Raw genomic sequence first — 22,659 nt, 5'->3', positions numbered from 1 at the left:
CATACCACGTATGCTGCGTGGAACTATTACGTGATTAATGATGTTTGCCTAGTGTATGATTCACATCCAGTGATTGAATTTTTACATTGGATATTTTCACCTTCAAGCCCTTACTCAGGTTTCTTTTATTCAGTTTCCCTATTTGCAGTCTGAACAAAAGGCAGTTAAATTGTCTTACTGAGGTCTTTCTTTTGGGCTGCACTTTTTTCTTTCAGATCTATTAATCAGGGTGACTGACTAGCAGGCAACTGGCTGTGTGCAAGCTTTTTTATGAGCATTTCAACCAGAGTGTTACTTTGAGTCCTTAGCCCTTCTTTGCATCCCTCATTCGAGACCTGTTTTTCCAGGTGTTGTCCTAATTGAGCTATTGTCAGTTTCTTCTTAATGATGTCAGCCACAACCCAGAGAAGTAGTGTGGAAGTAAAAATCTAATTTTGGCTGTGTGTTTTTCCATTTAAAAGAATCTCAGGGGAATACCTAAAAGGTTTGCAAAAACCAAGCAAAATTTAAAAGATTTACAGTAGGTCAGCAGCTTAAATGTAAAAAATCACTTTGCATGCAGAATGCAAAAGACTGCTGCTGGATTATTACATCTGCTGCTGTTTGAAGTTGTGTTTCTTCAGACTTCAGTGATCTCTGGTGATCTCACGAGGGAACTCTGTGTTTTCATTGGAATAAACTTCTCCATTAGGAATAATGTCAGAAAGGTGCTGATACGTCTTCTTCAAATGGATTTGTGTTACTTTTGCACTGGCATCCTGTAGTTGCAGTATGGTGCACAACTGATGAAAAAGTTCATAGAATGAAAGTTGTTATGAAAAAGGAAAAGTATTCAGCAAAATAATTATTTTTTTTTCTTCTCCATTAGCGTGGGGAGCAAGCCTGCGCTGTGGCAGGAATTGCAAATGCTGACAGAAACCCACAATGTATCACAAAAACTAGAGGATCAAAATTATTCCTGTAACAGTTCAAGAAGTTAAATAGAGGGAAAAAAAACAGCAGTGCAATCCATGTTATATTTTGTTATATATATAGAAATCGGGTCATAAATGTTATATTTGAGAAGTTGCTTTCCTGATCTTCAGGGTTGCTGTCCCTTGAATTCCCAGAGGAAAATACGGGTTTGGTGTTTATGTGTCATTTCATCCTTTCTGACATCCTCCTTGTCTCAGGAGAGTAAGGAACACAAGGGATTAACAACCTGTTTTACAGACAGTGCAAATGTTCCCTGGTCTCCAGGGGTTTATTTCATTGAATGTATTACACAACTGTGAGATTGTTTTTCAAAAGGAGCTCAGATTTTTAGTCTGTCCATCTTTAGTACCTGATTGAGGGCTTATTTTACGGTGATTTTGTTCTTTCAGCTGATACACCTCGTTTAGTTCAAAATGCCTGTAAGGATTTTCTCCATAAACAGTGCTAATTATTTCAGCATATCATTACCATAAAGCATAATAAACTCTTCACTGCTTCTCATAAAACTCAGAATGTTTTTCTTGCCAGAAACTCGCAAGGTATTAGTCCAAAGTATCTTTGGCATTCCCTTCTTAAGCACGCACTTAAATCCCTGGGTGAGACCTGATCTCTCTTAACTCAGCCTAGATGAAGAATAACGCCATTGTTATTGGAATTTAACCTGCATCATTGTTTTTGAAAAGGATTGAGTCTTGTAGTTGGTTTGTGTTCCCTAAACATCAAGGTGTTTGACCTGATGATTTTTCTATTTCTTGCCAAGGAAACGTAAGAGAAGCAGAAGACAACAAGAAATAAGCAAGCAAACAAACCACAGAAAAGCCCTCAAACAAACAAGAAAAATGAATGTGTTGATAATTTTCAAATATCCACATTTGATATTTTTAGAATGTCGTTCTGTTTTGAAGAGATGAAGGAAAAGGGAACTGAGATCACTGGAGGAGCTGATACTCTGAACCCTTGAAAGGAGTAGTATTAAGATGGGAGAAAGACAGGGTCGGACCTGCTGTGAAGCCAGGAGTGTCAGCGTTTGCTAGCTTACATTTTTTATCTTATACCATTTTCTGCAGGTACTGTTGTTGGAGTTAACGAGAGCACTGCTTTCTCCTGGCCTGCGTGTGACAGATGTGGCAATGGAAAGTTGGAACTGTATCCCCAGGACAGGTGAGAGTCAAGGTGCTCCGTAGGATTCCAGGTGTTCTGCAGATGTAGCCATAACAGCAGTAGGTGATGCAATAATTCCTGCAGGCACAGGCTGCACTTTGTTCCTTCCTAGAACTAAGACGTAGTATTTTTATTGCTGATGAACTGATAAAGCCAGCAAGGTTAGATTAATTTATTAAGAAAGATACAAGTAGATATGAAATGGTTTGAATTTGTAACTACCACGTTTTCCAAGCTAAACTTTTGCTTATAAAGCCTCTGGGGGAAAAAATGAAAATAAAGCACAAGTTGTCCTACATTATACTGCTGTGCAAAAATCAAGGAGGTATCTATATACACAGAGTAATGTACTTCATGATAATTTTTTTTCTATATTCTCAAGGACACTTCTGCTTTGTTTGGAGACCAATGTAGCATCAACACTTATTTAAGACCTTATTCCAACAAGTACTTATGGCTGTGCTTAATTTTATGCATGTGGCTTAAGTGTGTGCTGCAAATGTCGAGTGTCTGCTCAGTGAGGGCCTAAATCAACATGTCATTTAGGCCAAGTCTATACCTTTTTTTTTTTTTGGCCATAACCTTTAGAAGGTTGGGTGATTAATATTTTATTAAGTAAGTGAGTTAAGTATATAAATCACAACCTTCCCACATGTTGTATGAACCTAAAAAAGAAGATACTTTTGCTAGAAGAGTTTAGGTCCTCCATTAATGTTACTTACATCCACCAACAAAAGAACTCTGCTTGCTGTTATCAGCTGAAGCTTTTAACAGTACTCTTGCACTAGAAGCCTACCAGCAAAGTGGTTAGGGAATAAGCAAGCTGTTTTCTGTTTGTGTTTTGATTTAATGATTGATATTTTTTCCATTCTTTGTGTTTTTCCGTCACTATCTGCGCGGTTCAGTGGACTGCTGTATTGCAACCAGTGCTCTGAAGTTGTCATTTCACCAGTTTTGAAAATGCAGCTGGAAGTCTTCTTGAGTTGTCCATCCCAACCTCAAAACACAGTGAAAGTAAAGGTACGGCAAAAAAAGGAGCATCGGTGTATCGAGTGTGATGCGGCAAGATATGTAGATACATAAGTACTGTAAATGACAACTTTATAAAAGCTGGGTTAGAAGAAAGGGAAAAAAGATGTAAGACTATCCCATAATTTAATCTAATACTAGACTTGTGCGTCATCACACTGAGAATCCAGTTCCCAGGTATCAAGTAGCACAGTCACTGAGCTCAGCCCCAAAACATTGAATGCATCAGGTCCAGCTGAGGGGCTTTCTTGGGTTGGGCTCTTGGGAAGGTCTCCACAGCCTGCAAGGAACTTGTAATTTCAGGCTCCTCTTCTAAACATCTTTTGTATCGCTTCTCTGCTTTTTTGGCCAGAGAAATAAAACCATGCTATAATGAAATAATTAATCTTGGTTTAATGTGACTGTTTAAATCTGTAAACAGAATGTTTTCCAGTATGTGAAGTTTTTGTCATGTTGAAAACATGTTGATTTTCTCTTTCCAGCTGCTACAAAGAACAATCTCTTCTCTCCTGATGTCTGCTGCCAACGAGGATGGGGTAGGTATAGTGGTTGTCAATAGGAATTACTCTACACTGAGTGGCAGAGTCCTGAAGGTGCTGTGAGTCAAGAGGGAAGATATTTGAATCATAGAAATGGGAGGGACACTGGAGGTTGGTGTCTGACCAGCCCTTCACGCTGGGCTCTTGCCAACACATGGTCAGGTCAGCCGTGACTTTGTCTGGCAGGGTCTTGAAGACATCCAAGAGGTCCCACCATCTTTCCAGCATCACTTTTCAGAACCACACTAGAAGCAATAATAGGAGATTCACTAGAAACAATTTTTCTCTTATGCTCAGCCTGGGACTGAGTGGTTTGAAGTATATTAGTGTGCTCCTAGCACAAACCTACCCTTTGTTCGTTGTACCTTCCACCTGCTGATGCCCCGCTGTTACATCTCAGGAGCACTGCAGGCAGGATGTTGCAGACAGCTTTAGCTCAGGTGCAGGTAGCAGTGTCCCGACGATCAGAGCCACAGTGGGCAGTGCCAGGCTTTACCACGTTTTCTGGCTGAGAGTCCAAAGATGACGAAGCTACAGTTCAAGCATCCTACCTCTCTAGGCTTCTGAACCCTATAAAACACAACTGCTTTCTAATAGCACAAACATGAAATCACCAAGGGGCAGTAGTGCTAGAACAAATTGCAAAACGCATGCAAAGCAGTACTCTGTAATTGGAATCTGTGTAAGTGGAATACACATAAGCCACCAGGATGCACGGGCTAAAGTACAGTTTATGTAACCGTGAAGTAGTTATTCCTTATTCTGGGCTATCAGAAGAACCCTGACATTTGGCACAGTGACCCAGATTTATCACAGGTAAGTGAGGCACTGAGGGCAGGTGCGAGGCTGCCATTGGCTGCCAGCTGATCAGTAGAGAAGGAGCGGCACCTTCAGAAAGTGATTAAGTCATATTGGGAGCTGGAGACCCCTCCTCCCCATTGCACGTGGAAGGGGGCAAGGGTCAGCTTGTCTGTTTGGTTAATCATCCTCATTTAGTGTCTGCACTTGGAGGCTCGCTTTACTTTCCCCACATTATACAGCATTCTGTGCCTCGTGGTCTTAATGTGATTTATGGATAATCCTTGAAGTGTAAGGATTTTCTGAAATTGTAAATGACTTTTCTTCTACCATGGGGTGTATGTTTCATGTAAGCAAAGTGATGAGAGAACTTTCCAAACTACGTTAGCTCTTGCAATAGCAGTGTAGTCCTGCAAGGCTTTGCAGGATGTGTCTGGTTGTGTTACGGGCTGACAGAGCACAGCTCTTTTTCTAGTTACTAGTTTTCAAACAACTTCTTTGCATTTCAGCTGTAATAATTTTTTTGTAGGCTTTTTTTCCCTATCATATATCCGAAATGCAGGGATGCATTTTTCCTTTCATTTTTTATTATTTCCCCATTAGCACTTCCATCTCAGAACGGGCTGCATGTCTGTAGATGAACCACAAGAAGCACCACTTAAGAGTGGCTGCTGGCATTTATTTGTGTGTGTGTGTGTGTGTGTGTGTTTTGAACGATTACTTTTGTTGCCAGCGCTGCTGAGTTATGTGGGGGTGATGTTTTGCAGTCCCTTCTCTGGGCAGCTCGAGTCGGGCCGCGGGCCCGAATGGTACCTCGAGTGTGTGGTGTGTGCTGGATGTGGTTATCGCGTACGGTGTGGGCTGGCCTGAGCCTGAGGTCATCGACAGGCAGCGTGTGAGGTCCCACCGGTGCAGGAAGGCCGCGTAAAGGAAGCACCGGCGGGTTTATGCTTCAGGAAAAGAGGTCAAACTTACTTCCCGCCCCCTCCCCCCCATTATTTTAAACGATTTTATTGTTTTTTTTTAATTATTATTTTTTATTTAAAGCCCGGTAGGGAGGCAGCACTTTGCACGACAACGAGATGTAACCAATTATCGGAAAGCCAGTGTGCTCGTTTCCTTCCACCCGTCCCGAGCGCTCGCAAGACCCCCTTACGGGGCGTCCCGTGTCTCACTCTCCTCTCTTCTCTCCCCGCAGAGCTACGAGGCGAGCAGCGTGCTGGGCACGGAGCTGGGCCCACTGCCCTGCCTCCTGCTCGGTGTCGGGCCCGGCTGCGCGCGGCTGGACGAGGTGGAACTGCTGCCCGCGGGACCCGACGGGGCGGGCGGCTGCGGGGCAGCGCGGTAGCGCCGGGGTGGGATGGTTCTGGCAAATGTGTGTTTGTGTATGTGTGTGTGAGCGGCGGTGTCGTTCCCACCCGGCAATAAATGGCACGAAGGCTTGACCAACGCTCGTGTCCGCGAACACCGAGTCCACGCGTCAGGGAACCCAGTCAGGGGTGGGTGCGAGAACCCGGGCCGAGGGTGGTTTCGGCGAACCGAGTGCGAGAGCGGAGCGCTGCATCGGGCACGGGGACACCGCGCCGCATCCCGCAGCTGCCCGGGGACGGAAGGCGGCCGTGCCCCCGGCGCAGCCCCCGCCCGTCCCGTTGCGGGACCCGCGGCCCCGCACGCGGTTCCGCCCTCGGACGTACGGCACAGACGAGAGCGGAGCGGCTTTAAAATACTTGTTCGGTTTTATTCTTAAGAAATGCCGTAAAAATCGATATAAAAGGTCATGCTCGGTCCTCGCCGTCCTACCGCCTAGCGTACATGGGTGTTCGGATCGTTAACAGATGTACCATAGCTGCATCAGTTCGAGTAACACGTAGAAAAAGACAGGAGCTACCGTTACAAAAATAACTTAAGGGAGCGAACAAAAAGACGCGTAGCTTTTCGGTTCCTTTTCGTTCCTTCCGGCGGCCCCGCGCCCGGAGCGCCGCGCACCGCCGGCTGCGTGCCCGGCACGGCACGGCTCGGCTCGGCTCGGCTCCTCCGCACCGCTCCGCTCCGCGCGGCCCTGAGATGAGATTCGCCCGCCCCGCGGGCCGGCCCCGCCGCGCCGCTACCGGCAGTCGGAGCCCGCCGAGCCGGGCTGCAGGAAGGAGGCGGCCGGCAGCTGCTTGAAGAAGTGCCGCAGGCCGCTCAAGTCCCGGGTGAGCTGCTCGATCTTCTTGTGCAGCTTCTCGTTCTCGGCCGACAGCTCCAGCAGCTTCTGCTGCATCTCCTGGTTGCGCCGCTTGGCTTTGTCGCGGCTCTTGCGCACGGCGATGTTGTTGCGCTCGCGGCGCTGCCGGTACTCGGGGCTGAACCTGTCCACGCACTTCTTGGCGCCGCGCTCGCGGGCTCCGGGCGGAGGGGCCGGGCGGGCGGCGGCGGCGGGGCCGGGGGAGCGCGCGGGGCGGCCCGGCGGGGAGCAGCCGCCCGCCGGCTCCGGGGAGGTGGGCGGCGTGGGCTGCCCGCCCAGGTTCATGATGGTCTGCGCGCAGGTGGCGATCTGCGAGGGCAGCAGCGAGGAGGAGAGCTCGGCGTCGCTCCACTCGGGCTCCTGCTTGAGGGCGCCGCGCGAGGAGGCGGCGGAGGAGGCGGAGGAGGGCGGCGGGGAGGAGGAGGAGGAGGCGGGGGCTGCGCGGGGCCCGGAGCCCGGCGGGACGGGGCCCGGCTCCCTGGCGGCGGGCGGCAGGTAGTCGCCGTAGTCCCCGCCCCGCTCGGGCTTGTGGTTGCTGTTGAAGAGGTCGGCGAAGAGCTCGTCGTTGCACAGCTCCAGGTTGGGCACGGCCGACATGGAGTCGATGTAGGAGCTGAAGTCGATGGCGCTCTCGTCCTCGTACATGGCCGGCGCGGCCGCGCTCAGCTCGGCCAGGTCCGCGCCGCCGCCGCCGCCCGCCGCCTCCTCGTTGCTCATGGCGCGGCCGCCCGGCTTGCAGGCGGGGCCCGGCCCGCCGCTGCCCACCTTGGCGTCGTAGAAGTTGGCGGGCTCGGGGCACCAGCTCCTATAGCATGCCGGCGAGTCCAGGCTGTAGAGGGCGGCGGCGCTCATGGGGGCTCGGGGCCGCGGGCACCACCCGCTGCTGCGCGCCGCTCGCAGCTCCGCAGCGTCCGACGGGCGGAGGGGAGAGGGGCCGGGGCTCGCCGCTTGTTGCTCGCTGCCTGCGGCTCCGCGCTGCTGCGCTGCGTTGTGCTGTGCTGCGCTGCGCCGGGCGCTGCTCCCTGCGGGCGCGTCTCAGGACCTGCTCGTGCAGGCGGCCGCTCCGTGCCTTCTTATACGGCGGCGGCCCCGCCTCCCGTCCCAGTGACGGGCGCGGGGTGTTCCCGGCACCCCCGGGGACCCGGGGGCGGGAGCGGGTGGGGTGCGAGGCCGCGAAGGAGGAGGAGGAGGAGGGGGCCGGGCTCGTCCCTGCCCCTCGGGTGTGCATGTGTGCGCGGAGGGCCCCGTCCCCGCCGCTCCTCCCTTGGCACCTGCACGCCGCTCCCCTCCGCCACCGCCGAGCGATGCCACCTGGCGGCCCCGAGGGGGCGGAGGGAGGCGGAGACGCCGGGTCTCCGGCGCCCGCCCGCTCCCCGCGTCGCCCCGTCCCGCGGCGGCCCGGCCCGGCCCCGCTGCCAGCACCCCAGCGCCCTCCCGAGGCGCGCGGCGAGCGCTCGGACGCACGGAGCCGCGCTGCGGGCAGCCCGCACCGTGCGCGACGGGGACGGCACGAGCTGCCGCCTCCGTGCTGCTCTTAACGACGCGGTCCCGGCTGTTCCAGCAGGTGGCTGCCGGAGTGCTGCTCAGGTGGTGGCTCCCAGTGCTCCCTCCTCGTGGTGCGAAGCTTGGGTGCATCTGAGGAAGTAAGTGAAAGCGATGCTGCTTTTCGGAGCGCTGGATTCAAGGCAGGAATTGAGCCGCGTTCTTCGGACGCCTCAGAAGTTGTTTGCGTAGAACTGCAGCGTCTTTAAGGATGGAAAAGACCTGTGAGACCAGCTAGCCCAGCTGGCAGCCCGTCCCCGCCGTGCCCCTCAGTGGTTCTCGAACGCCTCCAGGAGAGACTCCACCACCTGCCTGGGCAGCCTGTGCCACAGCAGCACCGCTCTTTCTGAGTACTTTTTTCCCTGATATTCAGCTCCTCTGGCACAGTTTAAGGCCATTACCAGAGCAGGGGCCCAGGCCCACGTCCAGGCGGCTGCTGAAGGTCTGTGAGGAGCAGACCCCACACACGGTCTCTGGGCAGCCTGTGCCACTGCTCCGTCACCTGCACAGCACAGAAGTGCTCCCGGTGCTCTGAGAGAGCCTCCTGTGCTCCAGTTTGTGCCCGTTGCCTCTCATCCTCTTGTACTGAGGACCCAGACCCGAGCTCCATGCTCCAGCTGTGCCCTCCACTCACCCCTTGGCAGTGCTGTCGTCACGCAGCCTGGACAGCACCAGCTGCCTTGCTGCAGGGACGTGGTGCTGACTCATGTTCAGCCTCCACGGGCAGAGGAGTGGAGACAAGAACTTGGATCACACAGACTGCTGCGTACCTGAGGCACTACCAGGGAGCAGCACAGCCTTGGAGGCATCGCCTGGCCCAGCGGCAGAACGGCCTCCAGGGGAACCCTGGCTCATGGGCTGGGAAAGGCAGCCGTAGAGCGGGGTTGATGGGATGGACTGAAATAGGAAATATCTGAGCGTGACACGCAGCATGCCAGAATTTATTTATCACTTGAGAAAGGAAACTGAAGGCTGGAGCTAGTTTTCTTCCACATTGAGCAGTCAGATCGCTCAGAGGGTGATGCACTGGAACAGGCTGCCCAGAGAGGCTGTGGATGCCCCATCCCTGGAGGCATTCAAGGCAAGGCTGGATGTGGCTCCGGGAAGCCTGCTCTAGTGGTTGGCGATCCTGCCCACAGCAGGGGGGTTGAAACTCTATGATCTTTGAGGTCCCTTTCAACCCAGGCCATTCTGTGATATTTAATTAGAGGGAAATTATAAGATTGGCAGAGATGTAAACAGTGAGCACTACTCTGTACACTAACAGAAGCCTACTGAGAGTGTAAGCTAATGAGCTTCACATCTTTCCAGACACGACTTCTGCACTTCCAGCTACAGTGCACATCTGGCTGCTTAATGGAGGAAGGAAATGCCCTGCCGCACTCATGGACAGCTGCTAGGTTGTGCTGTGCATCGTGACACCTGCAGCACTCTGCCTTTGAGCCACGCATCATTCTGTTCTTTCCTGGAAGCAGAACAAACCCCACGAAAAGCATGGAGCCCAGCAGCCTGAGGTTCACCTCACATCAGTGCTATCCTCGCTCCTTCACAGGTTGGCTTCAACCTTCCCCCTTTAACTCCTGTACTTCATTTACAGCACTCTTATGAGGACTGTGGATGGCAGCTGCAATTTACATATGTTGGAGGTTAGTTTCAGGCATATATAGCTGCAGAGAAAGCCTGCTCGTTTACTGCTCATTAGGGTAATTGCACTTGCTTTGCATGGGAAGTGCGTGCTTGTGAGAAGGCAGCGGTTTTATGCCGACTTTGTTCCACCACTGCTCACCAGGCTGACAAACACCTTGCTAATAGGGCTGAGGTTGCTCCGGCTTCAAGTTACAGCACTTCGTTTAGGGCCAGAACCCACTTTGTAACTAACTACTTGGAGTGGTTGAAGTGCTGTCAGCATCTCCCAGAGGCTGTCAGGGCTGCTTGCACCGCATTCCTGCTCAGGTCCGGCCCAGGAGGAGACCCACCGAGCAGAGACGCCCAGCGCTGCTGCAGGTATCAAAAGTCACCAAGAGGAGCCTTGTTAAACTGTAAACCTAAACTTTGTCCTCTCCCGTACAGGTCAAAGTACCCAGCGTGTATCAGAGGTATGTGCCAAAAGTGCAATTTAACACCTCCTACGAGCAGCCACTTCACCACTCAATATCCCCTCGCCTTTTCATGTCGCTTTTTATTGGGCTTTAACTTTCTTGTATTTGTAGACTGACAACTTGAGAGCCGAGCATCAGCCACGGTGCCACCTGCTTTACTGCTGCCAGAGAAGAACACACGCACATGTGTATATAAAAACAGACTGCAGTGCACACTTGTGGAAAAAACCTGTCCCCTAAAGCACCACCTGCACCAATGGGACACTGTGATGTTTTTAAATAATTGAGGTCTTTTTTTTTTTTTGTCATACGAAAGAAGGTAACAAACAGCAGTTACTGCACCCTCCCCACCCACCAGGGCAACCTCCCCCATCCTGCCTCCCTTGGCCAGGGCCGGGCCTGCTCCCCTCTGTGCCACAGAGGCAGGAAGGAGTGCATCTGAGCAATGAAAGGGCAAAGACTCACTTTTATTACACCTTTTATGATAATTATTAAAAACATCAATGGAAGTTATCTTCTGCACTGAACTCTGGGTAACAAATAAGCACAGTGTTTTAAGAGAACTACCTTGCCCCCTTCATTGCCTGTGCTGTATCTGCCACCAAGGTTACCCGGGAGCTGCCAGCAAGAAGAGCCAGACCTCGCACAGCTTCTCAGCTTTGTCACGCGCCGAAGCCAAAGTGCAACAGCGATTACTTTGCTGTGCTGCAGGTATGGCAAGGAGCCTGCAGGACTCTGCTGTGCTGTCAGCGCCTGCTTTTGGCTTCAAGCTTTCCCAAGTAGTCTGGAATTAATAAAAAATGAGGGCTGCAGACCTCTGAAGTGCACAGGTCAGAGACCAGAATGCCTCAATGTTAAAAGCCAATCTGCTGTAACAAACGGGTACTCTCTCATCACTGCTTTCTCATCATCCAGAAATGACACAGCCATCCGGCTGCTTCAGGTGTTCTCTGGTGCTGAAACAATTTCAATTGAGACAAAAACTTTCTCATTTGAATTATAAACAAAGTGTCTGCAGAATGGTTTCCAGCAAGACCTCTGGGGACAGAAACAAGAAGGACCCAAAGCACACACTTCTACTGAAAGGGCGGCTGCAAGTCCAGAGGGTGTCAATTCGTGCTCTGGTTTGAATGACTGGAGCACCTTCCAGATTGCCCCTAAAGCTCTGCAGCCTCACCAGCTCTCTCCCCACGTTGATTTTAACATGAGGACAATACAGCTGTTTGGTTACAGAACCATGTAAACAAATCTCTGAGTACAGCTTTCATACAAAAACATTTCCTGTATTAGTCAAGTTCACCGACGATGTTAGAAGTGGTTTGTTGCTCCTTGGCCTTAAAATTCAGACTGGCTGCAGCTGTGTATGAGGGTTCCCCCCCCTTGTCGGACTGGATTTTCAAGAGCAGCCTCACATCCAAGGCTCCCATCCTTCCCACACCCTGCCGAGGACGTTGGGATCTGTCGCCTGGTCTATCAGGCACCGCACCTGGGTCTCCTCAGACAGTCCGTCCTCTGGCTCTCTGGCTCTGACGTTATGGTCAGCGCTGCCACGAGCCACGGCTGCAAAGTCATTGTAACAGAGCGACTTCTCGTAGCCCAGGCGCAGCTCATCACTAAAATTGAGAACACAAGAATAAGTTCTTCAAAGGAACAGGCCAAAAAATAACAGGTAGAGGTTTTTATCTTGGATGCCATCACCACTCATGCAACTTTATTTGTCAAGATGAGGAGCTCAATAGTTGTAGGCACACGTCAAAGACCAGTGATGCTGGGTGTCCTCCACTGGTGACTAATTACCATGAATATTTCAGTTTGGTAAAAAAAAATAAATCTCTTAACTGAAAGGAAGACATAGCAGGTCCCATCTACAGTTACCTTCCCACCTGTTCCACTCATCTGTGCCTACAAGGAGTATTTTGTTGCCTTTTCCAGTACAGCCCTGGCAGCAGGAGACTCCTCCCGAGTCTTGCGCTTTTCAGAAGCTCTTAAAACAAGCATGCTTTCATTACATTCTTTCTTTCTTGGAATAACCCAGAACGTCTTTTTTAAAAGAGGATGGAAGGGATTAATTGTACTTTAACCGAGCCTTAAAGACATTCTAGTTTGAGCCAGACCTGACCAGACTGACAGAAACGACCTGAGAATGCTATCACTTTCATATCTGATGATTTTGGATAGCAGCATGCTTCCATGCCTCCTGTGCAGCTGGAGCAGGTTCTGCTGCAACCAACTACCCAGCAGAAGCACAGTGATTTTTGAATACTGCCCCAGCCTAAAAGCTGTGTAGATGAACACAAAGAACAGTAATCTGACAAGTGAGCAATTGAGCAAGCTGACAGGGTGGGAACACGTGCTGCCAGAACAGTGAAACTGCTCAGGAAGCCTGAGCTGGAGCAAGAGCACTCAGGGAGATGTTCTGGCTGGCAGCACGTCAAGAGAGCTCTATGTGGAACCAAATGGCTCTGACAGAAGGGTGGGTGAAATTCTGCCTGTCTGCCCCTCCTCTTCCATAGCTGCCATTGTGTCTGAAGGGAGCAAAGTCTGACCCCAGCAGTGTGCCAGAGCTCTTAGCGGAGTAGTCTGAAACAGGAGGAGAGCATCTTACCAAGTGATTCGTGCAGGATTGGTGCCCGTAAGCTTCCTTTTGACATTGCTGACTTTTTGCAAAGGGTACCAGTTTACTTCAGCAGTGTTTATCTCCTTGATCCACGTGCCTCCTTTTTTCAGCTGCCTTTGTTCAAAGTTCTAAAGAGAAAACAGTTTTGCTCTATTTATCGTACTTAAAGAGACCTTTAAGCTGCCACATCACACCAACTCATGGCAGCAACTCCGCAGCTGCAGTAGAGGGCAAAACACCAAGATGGTATCTGGACTGCCTATGATTTACACTTGGACTCCAATACATATATTGAATAAGTATGAGATGAATCGATGCAAAAAGCTGAAAATATTTATGCTGCAGCCAGGAGCAGTGCAATGTGATTAAAAGATACTGACATTTGTAGGGTTACTGTGCAGACAAACAACAGTGTGCTGACAGCACAGATGTGTACAACTCTTCTTTGCCCATCATCGCTCTCCTTTCAGGACTCTGCCATTTCAGGTGCTTGAAGCTTAATTTCTCTATGAACTCAGTATGATGAAGAAAGACAAAAGAAGCAGTGAGACCGAGCAGCAGGAAATGCCTCCTTTGGGATCAGTACCGCTCCTACTGCAGTTTGAGAATTACATGAAGAAAACAGAAAGAAGAGTGCTTCCACTCACCTTCCAGTCCAGGGAAGGCTCTTTGACAAACACATCCATTGTGTTGATGAGGAGATCTGGATCTGCACGATACGCTCTCAGGGCATGCACCATCACGCTGTAAACAAGGCCCCACTCCTTCACCGGCATCATCAGATTCACGAACTGGCGAGTGAGGCGGAAAGGCATCAGCTCCGGCACGGGCAGAAACTGTCAGGAAAGGCAGCCAAAACAGGAATTAGAAAACAAGAATTAAGAAGCCTTGTAACAGAAGGGTTAGGCTTTTTCACCCCCCCACCCCCTCTTTGAAAGCTCCTTGGTCACTGAAGTGAATACATGCAGCTCGGTGGAACAGCCACACGGTGCCATCACGGCTCTGGCTGTGAGCACCTAGTGGCTGTGGCTGAAAGCACAGCGTATAAAGATGGCACTGTGTGGAGTGACAACCTGTTTCTTCACACGCTGTAACAAACGGGTTACACAGCAGGTACCTGTGTGGCTGAGCCAAACGCGTGCCCGAAGTCTATTCCCACCATGCCACCCGTCTCCTTGTTAATCATGAAGTTGGACAGGTGCCTGTCCCCGATTCCAAGTATCCAGTGACTGATGCACATCAGCGCGTGCGAGCTGGCAAAGTGCGACCGCAGAGCCAGGAAGGCTTCAGGAGATGTGCTCATCTTCACAAAGGCTCTCCTGGGCAGAACAGAAGTCACTTGTTGCATGCAGATAAGACATGAGGCTCTGTTTCCCAGCAGGCAGCTGTTACTGGCGCACTCACCGCAGCAGGTCTTCTGGAACGCTGTGCTCCCTGCTCTTGAAGGCAATAACTGTTTCTGTACGGCTCGCATTCCTGCAGATTGATGGAAGAACAATGCCAGCCACTGAAATAACAGCCAGGGTACCTACGTGAGTACACCTGTGTGTTTATTTCCATCAGTAAGCAGTATAGCGCGTCACACTCGCAGCTTGCCCAAAATATTTTACCTGATATTGAAAATAAATCCCCATCTCTTTCTCCAAGCAGTTATTTCAGAGATGGAAATTTCTTACCATGATGCAGTGTATAGCGTGGTCTGGACTCTCCTACATTAGGTAGACTGGTTAAGATTTAATGAAGCAATGCAATCTTTCTGGCTGGATAACCTCTTCCATGCAGAGTAGCTAAGGCCCAAGTGGAACCTCTCAGCCACGTGCAGTGGTCACAATAAAAATAGTATAACAGAAGGGAGGCAATGAGACAAAACAGCTGGTGCTGAGGGCCTTTGTGCCACACATCTGGGGGAGGAAGGGTGACTGCTTTGGGCCAGCTCAGGTCCACTGCTACAAGCAGACTGCCTGTGGGCAGCTGACAGCTGGGGCAGAGTTCCAGCTGTTTCACTGGAACGCAGCAATACACTAGCCTGTATCACTCAGCTGTCCCTGAGTACATGAAGTGAGCAGAAGTGACTGGGAATTTACTTCAAAAGCACATTCCTGATCTGAATGAAAATGTTAAAGTAGACACTCAGAGAAACGAGTCAAAGTTTTCCTCAAAGAGGCACGCAGCTTCTGTTTAAGCATAACCCGTTTAAGGAGGGTATGAGCTCATCAAAATGTTCCACTGGGAACTTTCCTTCCCCAATACACTATGAGACCTGGGCAGGTGTAGGTCCTCTGAGAGGATGCTCACATCACATGTTCTCAACCTATCAGTGAGTCACAGCGGCATTCTCTGCCCAACTTCAGCAGGTGCTCTGGTTCTCAGGCAGCCTACCTGAGTACATCACAGGAACAAGATGCTCAGAAAAGACAGCTGAAGAAAAGCGTCTGCTCTTAGACACATTCCTAAGGAGGTGAGCAAACTTGTGAAAACATTCCTGTGCTCTACTGGCATTCTGTCAGTACTAAAATCCTTCAGCAGAACATCTCACATTAGACAAAGCAGTCTAGCAAAAAAAAGGTGTAGCCAGCATACTGCAAAGTAGATTACTTTTGCCTGGACTTTCTAAAATATTGTGTGTGTGTGTGTGTGCATACTCTGTATACTCTACATGCAGTTCTCTTAAAACTTACTTGTACATAGCAGTGTATCGTGATAAGCCTTGTGCCTTCCCACCCATCCTGGACAGCCAGTCAGCATAGGCACTGCGAGGTCCCTTTCGGCTGTGGACATAGGAGGGGAAAGAAAAAGAAGAGAAGGTTGATTTCTCTGTATTATCCTACCAGTTCTGTAGCTGAATATTTGCAGATTGAGAGTGTACTGCTACAACCCATGAGATTTTTAAGCCTATGTTAATACTAGCCTAGCTATGAAAATGAAGTGTATGCAGTCAATGCATGTGTTGATCCATCTGTCTCCTTCCCCTCAGCTTTTGAATGCATTCCAGTCATAGCTGATGGAAGATTAGACATCAGTGTCTCAGAGACACTAATTTCCAACAGGTACTGTGAAAATCAGAAGGTATGCTAGCCATTAAACTGCTGGTCTGTTCCCCAGAAATAGCAACTGAGTAGAACAGCCTCCTGTTCAGTCATTAATGTTGGAAAAGGCCACTAAGATCATCTGTTTCAACCATCAGCCCACCACCATCACACCCACTAAACCCATTACCCACGCTCTGAGGTATAGAAATCCTTTCCATTTAAGAAGTATGTATCATTTATAGACTGGGTGGCCCACCACTTGGGATAAAAGACTTCAAAACTTCAGGAAGTTGTTCACTCTCGCCCCAACTGAAACACTACCTGCAATGATTTCATTACAGTCCTCCTTTGGGAGCACTGCTGTTCACCCACAGCTCAGTGTAAAAGTGTCCTAACTGATTCAGCTGAAGAGTGTATGGGGAAGTATTTCAAGTCTATATACAGTAGTAAAATTAGTCTGTTTGTATGATACATCATTAAATGTTTTTAGAAAGATAATCTACATTTAGCATTAGAAACCTTCCCTCATGAGAAGCTGCCACGCAAATCCCCCTCCACTTTCAGTAACTGAAGTGGAATCAACACTAACACTACTGTTCACAGAAGTGAACTAGATAGAACGGATGAGGGAACTGTAATAATTCCTAAATGCTCAGTCAAAAATCATCTACAGAAACAAAGGCTCTTTGGAGCCCAACCTGCACACTGGAACTTCCTCCAGCCTGCCCAGTAAGCAGGAGAACTAGTAAAAATAACTGATGACAACTCTTGGACATGCCCAAACACAGACCGTGCACTAAGAAGACAGTAAATGAAACCACGTTTCTAAAATCCAGGATATAGCCTGGATATATAACTTCCAGGCTACGTGCTAAAATTAATCCACTTTACAAATATTCATCCTTTAATTACAAGCAATCAAGAGACATAAAGCTCGTTTATTCAAATCCAGCCTTTGTACGCAGTCAGAGACAATGTTCTTTCACAGCTGTGTTTTGCGTATCTGCCAATTTCCTCCATCCTGGACTCACTGCTGAACACAGCTTCTGAACAGCTCTGTCTCTGCTCCCCCTCCTTCTCTCCCCCCTTGCTGACCGACGTCCATTTCCTGCCTGATCAAATCAGGAGATCAAAATCCTCTGCTTGTAAAAAATCAATCTGCTGATAAGGAAGTGGTGATGATAACAACGTCACACACGATTATAAGCCTCTTGTTTAAACAAGCTGGGTGTAGGATATTCCAGGTACAATGGTACTCATTAAACAAACAGTTGCTAATTACTAATTTGGGTCAGGAAGTACAAAGTGCCTCCTTGCTTATAGGTACTTTTCTTTCTTTCCCTTAAAATAAAGGAAATGCTGCCACAAGATGGTCAGCATCACGACGAACCCATTGGCAGCGGTCGCTATTAGAGGACACAGCAAAGGCAAACATCACCTGTTATAGTTGGTGTCTTCCTCTTCAGTCATGCTGTTCCTCAGGAATTCTTTCAAAGTACAGGTATTTTCCAGCCACTTGATGAGTCCCAGCCTGGAACCAAAACAATCAGAGATGCGAACAAGTAGCTTAGAGTTGGAACAATACAGAATTGGAAACGTTGCATTCTAGTGTCTGCTCGAAGGCAGAAGAAAGCTGCCAATAAATACACTCTGAAACACAGTTTCCAGACAAAGCAGTTTCAAAAGGAAAAAAAAAAAAAAAGAAAAAGCAAGCTAAGACCCAAAACACCCCAAATCAGAATCTGGCACACACAAACCATACTTTCCAACATTGCAGTGGCTGATGTTAACGTAAGAATTTCTGCCTCTTCAAGATTAAGTCCTACCGTGTGGTCATGGGGATGACCTGATAAGTTTTCAGCTGCATATTCCTTTGGCTACAGGCAGCATCTCGGGAAAGGATGATGTTCATTACATCGAACAGCTGCTCAATGCGCTGGTCTTGGCGCAGGTCTTCTCCACCTTTGACAAGAAAAGGATACTCCTGCTCATCGCTGCCCCGGATCGTTATGCGCTTGGGTTTCCTCAAGGATTCCAGTACCATTATCTTGGAAGACAGGAAAAAACAAGCATTTGTGACAGAAGGCTTGGTCTCACAGAATCGCCACTGAAATTAAGCCTATCTGGTGTTCCCAGATGGCACAATCAAGTCACGCAAATACTACTCAAAGACCCAGGAAAGTTCTGCAAAACAGCATTTACGTGCTCCAAGATGTGTATGCAGCAACAACCTTGCTATTGTCAAATTCTCCAGACTGAGTATGGCTGCAGGTACATAACACCAGGACTTGGACCCAAGCTCACAAACCTACCCGCTCATCAAATCCAGAGATCTTCACGTGGTACTCTGGCAGAGGTTTGCCCTTCCCATCATACTGACCTGCGGGGGGGGGGGAGTAGGGATGAGGAAAGGAAAAACAGACAGTCTGATTTTACACATTACCAGTAGTATTTTTAAAGTGTGTTTAAGAATAGAAAACTTCTAAAGAATTTGTTAAATTGGCAAAACTATGTATTTCAAGGAAATACACAGAAGTCCATTTTCATATACACTTTTATCTTTGAATTACTAATAGTCTTCCCTTCTTCAGCAGTTACATTTTCAGATCTCAACAGTTTGAGAGGACACATCCTTGCTGAATTTGAATTAAGCATGCAGATTTAAGTCCCAGATTCCTGGGAACTGTGCCTTTAAAATAAGGTTTTAGGGTTAGAGATGCTATTTTTGATGGTTAAAAAAAATAAAGTAAAATCAGGCACAGAGCTGAAGAATAGATTTAAGAGATTAAGTAACAGTTGTTTCAGACTACCTCTGTGTAAGGAGAGAATGAAAGACCACACAGCCAACGTAAGAAGCAGAGCTCAGAAGCAGCAACTTTCTTGTATGGGACATTTCCATCATCGCTGCAGACAGGGAACTTACCAGGGACCTCCAGCTCATTCCTCAAGAACTCAGCTTTGAATTCACTCATCCATGGGGAACACTCTTTCAGGTTTCCAGGTTCTTTATGGGATTTGTTCATTTTTGTGAGAAGAGACACTGTGATCTCATTAAAATCGACGACCTTCATATCCAACAGCTTCGAACCGCCTTTCCCGAAATGACTGTCAAAATCCTTCCCAAAAGCCTGAGGTTCATTCACAGACATGGATCCTGTTAGGACAGTGCTTGGAACTCCCCAGGAACACCACAGCAGTACGCTCCCATCCAGACACACCTCCATCTTTCTCCCGCTCCAGTTCTATTCCCCCATCAATTTCTAGTCTGAATCTTTTCATTGCCTGTTTCACAGACCACACCAGTTGGTAGCAACAGAAATACTGACACTTCCCGACCCCAATGATACCCAGAGCTCTGCAGAATTAATCCACAAACCTTTCTACTACGTCAAAACTGGGAGCTTATCCCTTCTTACCTCCTCCAGCTGCAGCTGGACTCTGGGTCAGCATATCAGTAATGCTGCTTGTTACAGAGTGACAGAATATCCCCAGTTGGAAGGAACCCACAAGGATCACCACGTCCAGCTCCTACCTAGTCCAAGAGACTGCTGCACTGACCCAGAACATTTCCACTCTCAGTGGGATCTGGGATGGAACTTCCCATTCCCTCTTGTTTTCAAAACACACCTTAAGCTACAAAGCTGTAGTCCTATCTCCTACCCCACAAAATACAATTATTCACAGATTCCCTCAATATGCCATTCATAGATGGGATTTCTTAATTGCAGTGAGTTTAATCAAGCACTTCTTACGCTAGCAGAACATGGTTTGTTACCAGGAGATGTTTGCCACAGGATGTAACACATAAAACGGCTACAAATATACCTTATTTGCTTACAAAAAAAACCCAAACAACTTAGAACAGCTAGTAAAATATTAATTTAAAACACAAATGAGTGCAAACGTGACTGCTGACATCAGGATTGGAGGCTGCCTGTGCTGTAGTGACCGTGCTACGGTTGAGTTCATGCCCTGGAGGGATATGAGACAGGCAAAGAGTAAAATTAGGATGCTGAATTTCAGGAAAGCTAACTTCCAGCCCTTCAGGGAGTGAAGTCAACAAAACACCCTGGGAAAGTATCCTCATGGGTAAGGGTGCAGAGCAGAGCTGGCAGATCTTTAAGGAATTTTTCTTCAGGGTGCAAAAGCTCTCCATTCCCAGGTGCAGCAAGTCAGGAAAGGAAGGCAAGAGACCTGCATGGCTGGACCAGGACCTGCTGGTCAAACTGAAGAGCAAGAAGAAAATGCACATGCAGTGGAAACAGGGACAGGTGTCATGGGAGGAGTATAAGGAAGCTGCTAGGCTGTGTAGGGATGGGGTCAGGAAAGCCAATGCCCAGTTTGAACTGAACTTAGTAAGGGATGCCAAGAAGAACAAGAAAGGCTTCTACAGGTACTTCAACCAGGAAAGTCCAGGAGGGCGTACTCCCCCACTGAGTGACACAGGGAGGCTGATAACGACAAGAAGAAGGCTGATGTACTTGACAACTTTTTTGCCTCTGTCTTCTCTGATAACTGTACACCACATAGACTACAAATATTTGGTTTGGCAGGAGGGGACTGGGAAGGCAACGTCCCTCCTACTGTAAGTGAAGATCAGGTTCATGACCACCTGAGGAACCTGAACATCCACAAGTCCACGGATCTTGATTAGATGCATCCCAGAGTCCTGAGGGAATTGACTGATGTGGTCACCAAGGCACTCTACAGCATTTGAAAAGTCGTGGCAATCAGGTGAAGTCCCTGGTGGCTGGAAAAAAGGCAACACTTCATCCACTTTTAAGAAGGCTAAAAAGTACGACCCCGGGAACTACTGACCTGTTGGTCTCATCTCTGTGCCAGGAAAGATCACAGAACAGACTCCTGGAAGCTTTGCTAAGGTACATGGAAGGTACCTTCCATGTAAGGCCTTGGAAGGTGATACGGGAGAACCAGCATGGCTTCACTGGGGGCAAATTCTGTTTGACCAGCTAACGGCCTTCAGTGATGGTGTCACTGCACTGAAGGACAAGGGAAGAGCCACCGATGGCTAGCCACTATCTCACCTTCAGGAAGGCCTTTGACACAGTACCCCACAACAGCCTTCTCTCCAAATTGGAAAGGTATGGATTTGATTGGTGGACAGTTCAACGGACAACAAAACTGGCTGCAGGATCAAGTCCAGAGAGTGGTGGTCAATGTCTGGATGCAAATGAGTGACAAGTGGTGTCCCCCAGGGGTCAGTGCTGGAACCAATACTCTTTCTATCTTCATCAATGACATCAACATTGGGGTCAAGTGCACCTTCAGCAAGTTTGCCAATGACACCAAGCTCTAGGGTGCAGTTGATACACCGGAGGGACAAGACACTATCCAGAGGGACCCAAACAGGCTTGAGCAGTGGGGCCAAGTGAACCTCATGAGATTCAACAAATCCAAATGCAAGGTCCTGCACCTGCATCACAGCAACCCTCATAACCAATACAAGCCGAGGGTACTGCTGGATGGAAGCTGGACATGAGCCAGCAATGTGCCCTCACAGCCCAGAAAACCAATTGTATCTTGGGCTGCATCAAAAGAAGCGTGGCCAGCAGGGCGAGGGAGGTGATCCTGCCCTCTGCTCTGTGCTGCTGAGGTCTCACCTGGAGTACTGCATCCAGATGTTGAGCCCTCAGTACAGGAGAGACAGAGAGCTGCTGAAGCACATTCAGATGAAGGCCACACAAATAATGCAAGGGATGGAACACCTCTCCCACTGGAAAAGGCTGAGAGAGCTGAGGCTGTTCAGCCTGGAGAAGAGAAAGCTCTGAGGTGACCTGAGAGTGGCCTTTCAGTATCTAAAAGGGGAGCTCCAGGGAAGATCAGGACAGACTCTTTAGCACAGTCTGTGGTGACAGAACAAGAAGAAAGGGCTTCAAGTTTAAAGAGGGGAGATTTAGGCTGGATATAAGGGAAAGGTCTTTTTATAGTGAAGGTGGTAAGGCACTGGGCACAGGTTACCCAAAGATATGGTTGATGCCTCATCCCTGGAGACTTTCAAGGTCAGACTGGATCAGGCCCTGAGCAATCTGATATAGCTGTGCATGTCCCTGTTCACTGCAGGTGAGTTGGACTACATGACCCTAAAAAGGTCCCTTCCAGCTTCAAGGATTCTATGAAGGCGTGCATCTGATAAGGCCGTTACGTGAATGGATAAATCGATGGCTTGTCTCTCTTCTTAACAACTAACACTCATTTAGCTTTCCTGCCAGCTCTCGACTCTTCACAACTGATGTCTTAAAAAATGATGACAGATCAAGAGCTTGCTCTTGAGTTACAGTAGTCAGCTCAGACTCAAACAATTTACATGCAAGTTAGGCTTAGGTTTGTGCTTTTTTTCCCCTCTTCATGCGTTGCTTCATTTTTCTACACCAACTTTCACTATTGTAGATCTCAATTCATTTTGCAAAATCCTTAATGTAATTCCTTAGTTGTAACTTTACTGAATAGCCTATGCTCAAAGCTTCATATCAGTACCAAATTTGGGTACTGAAATACAACACAGAACCTGACACTGCTCACACACCCATGGCAGCAGGGGAAACACAAGGCCAGACCTCCACGCAGGGTTGCAGAGAAGCCCTGGCTGAGGATCGGGGGCAGGCAGCAGGACCACAGAGCCTGC

General features: G+C 48.7%; 3 protein-coding genes across 4 annotated transcripts in view; 1 reads left to right on the top strand and 2 right to left on the bottom strand.

The window, feature by feature from the left end:
* The window catches only part of SPIDR (scaffold protein involved in DNA repair), a 193,030-nt gene extending 187,174 nt beyond the window's left edge, over positions 1-5,856 (top strand). The window contains exons 17-20 of one of the 2 annotated variants that reach the window (XM_065751936.1): positions 2,043-2,136; positions 3,042-3,156; positions 3,648-3,701; positions 5,701-5,856. In XM_065751936.1, the coding sequence (XP_065608008.1) occupies positions 2,043-2,136; positions 3,042-3,156; positions 3,648-3,701; positions 5,701-5,850 (413 nt within the window). In that variant the 3' untranslated portion in view covers positions 5,851-5,856. Of the gene's footprint in view, positions 1-2,042; positions 2,137-3,041; positions 3,157-3,647; positions 3,702-5,700 lie in introns of those variants that run through there. The other variant, XM_065751938.1, reaches the window with a different exon arrangement.
* A 363-nt stretch (positions 5,857-6,219) lies between these two features.
* Positions 6,220-7,760, bottom strand: CEBPD (CCAAT enhancer binding protein delta). The gene has a single exon (XM_065752263.1). The coding sequence runs from the start codon at positions 7,579-7,581 to the stop codon at positions 6,607-6,609; it is 975 nt and encodes a 324-aa protein (XP_065608335.1). The 5' UTR covers positions 7,582-7,760; the 3' UTR covers positions 6,220-6,606.
* Positions 7,761-10,816: 3,056 nt separating this feature from the next.
* The window catches only part of PRKDC (protein kinase, DNA-activated, catalytic subunit), an 80,275-nt gene continuing 68,432 nt past the window's right edge, over positions 10,817-22,659 (bottom strand). The window contains exons 77-86 of the mRNA XM_065751955.1: positions 18,940-19,149; positions 18,329-18,396; positions 17,843-18,063; positions 17,455-17,547; positions 15,666-15,755; positions 14,392-14,463; positions 14,105-14,306; positions 13,635-13,823; positions 12,976-13,115; positions 10,817-11,983 (exon numbers count right to left, since the gene is read on the bottom strand). Coding sequence (XP_065608027.1) covers positions 11,779-11,983; positions 12,976-13,115; positions 13,635-13,823; positions 14,105-14,306; positions 14,392-14,463; positions 15,666-15,755; positions 17,455-17,547; positions 17,843-18,063; positions 18,329-18,396; positions 18,940-19,149 — 1,490 coding nt within the window. The 3' untranslated portion in view covers positions 10,817-11,778. The remainder of the gene's footprint in view (positions 11,984-12,975; positions 13,116-13,634; positions 13,824-14,104; positions 14,307-14,391; positions 14,464-15,665; positions 15,756-17,454; positions 17,548-17,842; positions 18,064-18,328; positions 18,397-18,939; positions 19,150-22,659) is intronic.

Source organism: Cyrtonyx montezumae, unplaced genomic scaffold (genome assembly GCF_038088225.1).
Source record: "Cyrtonyx montezumae isolate F1298 unplaced genomic scaffold, pur_monq_1.0 scaffold_8, whole genome shotgun sequence".
NCBI classification, from domain to species: domain Eukaryota; kingdom Metazoa; phylum Chordata; class Aves; order Galliformes; family Odontophoridae; genus Cyrtonyx; species Cyrtonyx montezumae.
Note: the sequence above shows the minus strand (reverse complement) of the source record. Positions and strands in the feature narration are given on the sequence as shown.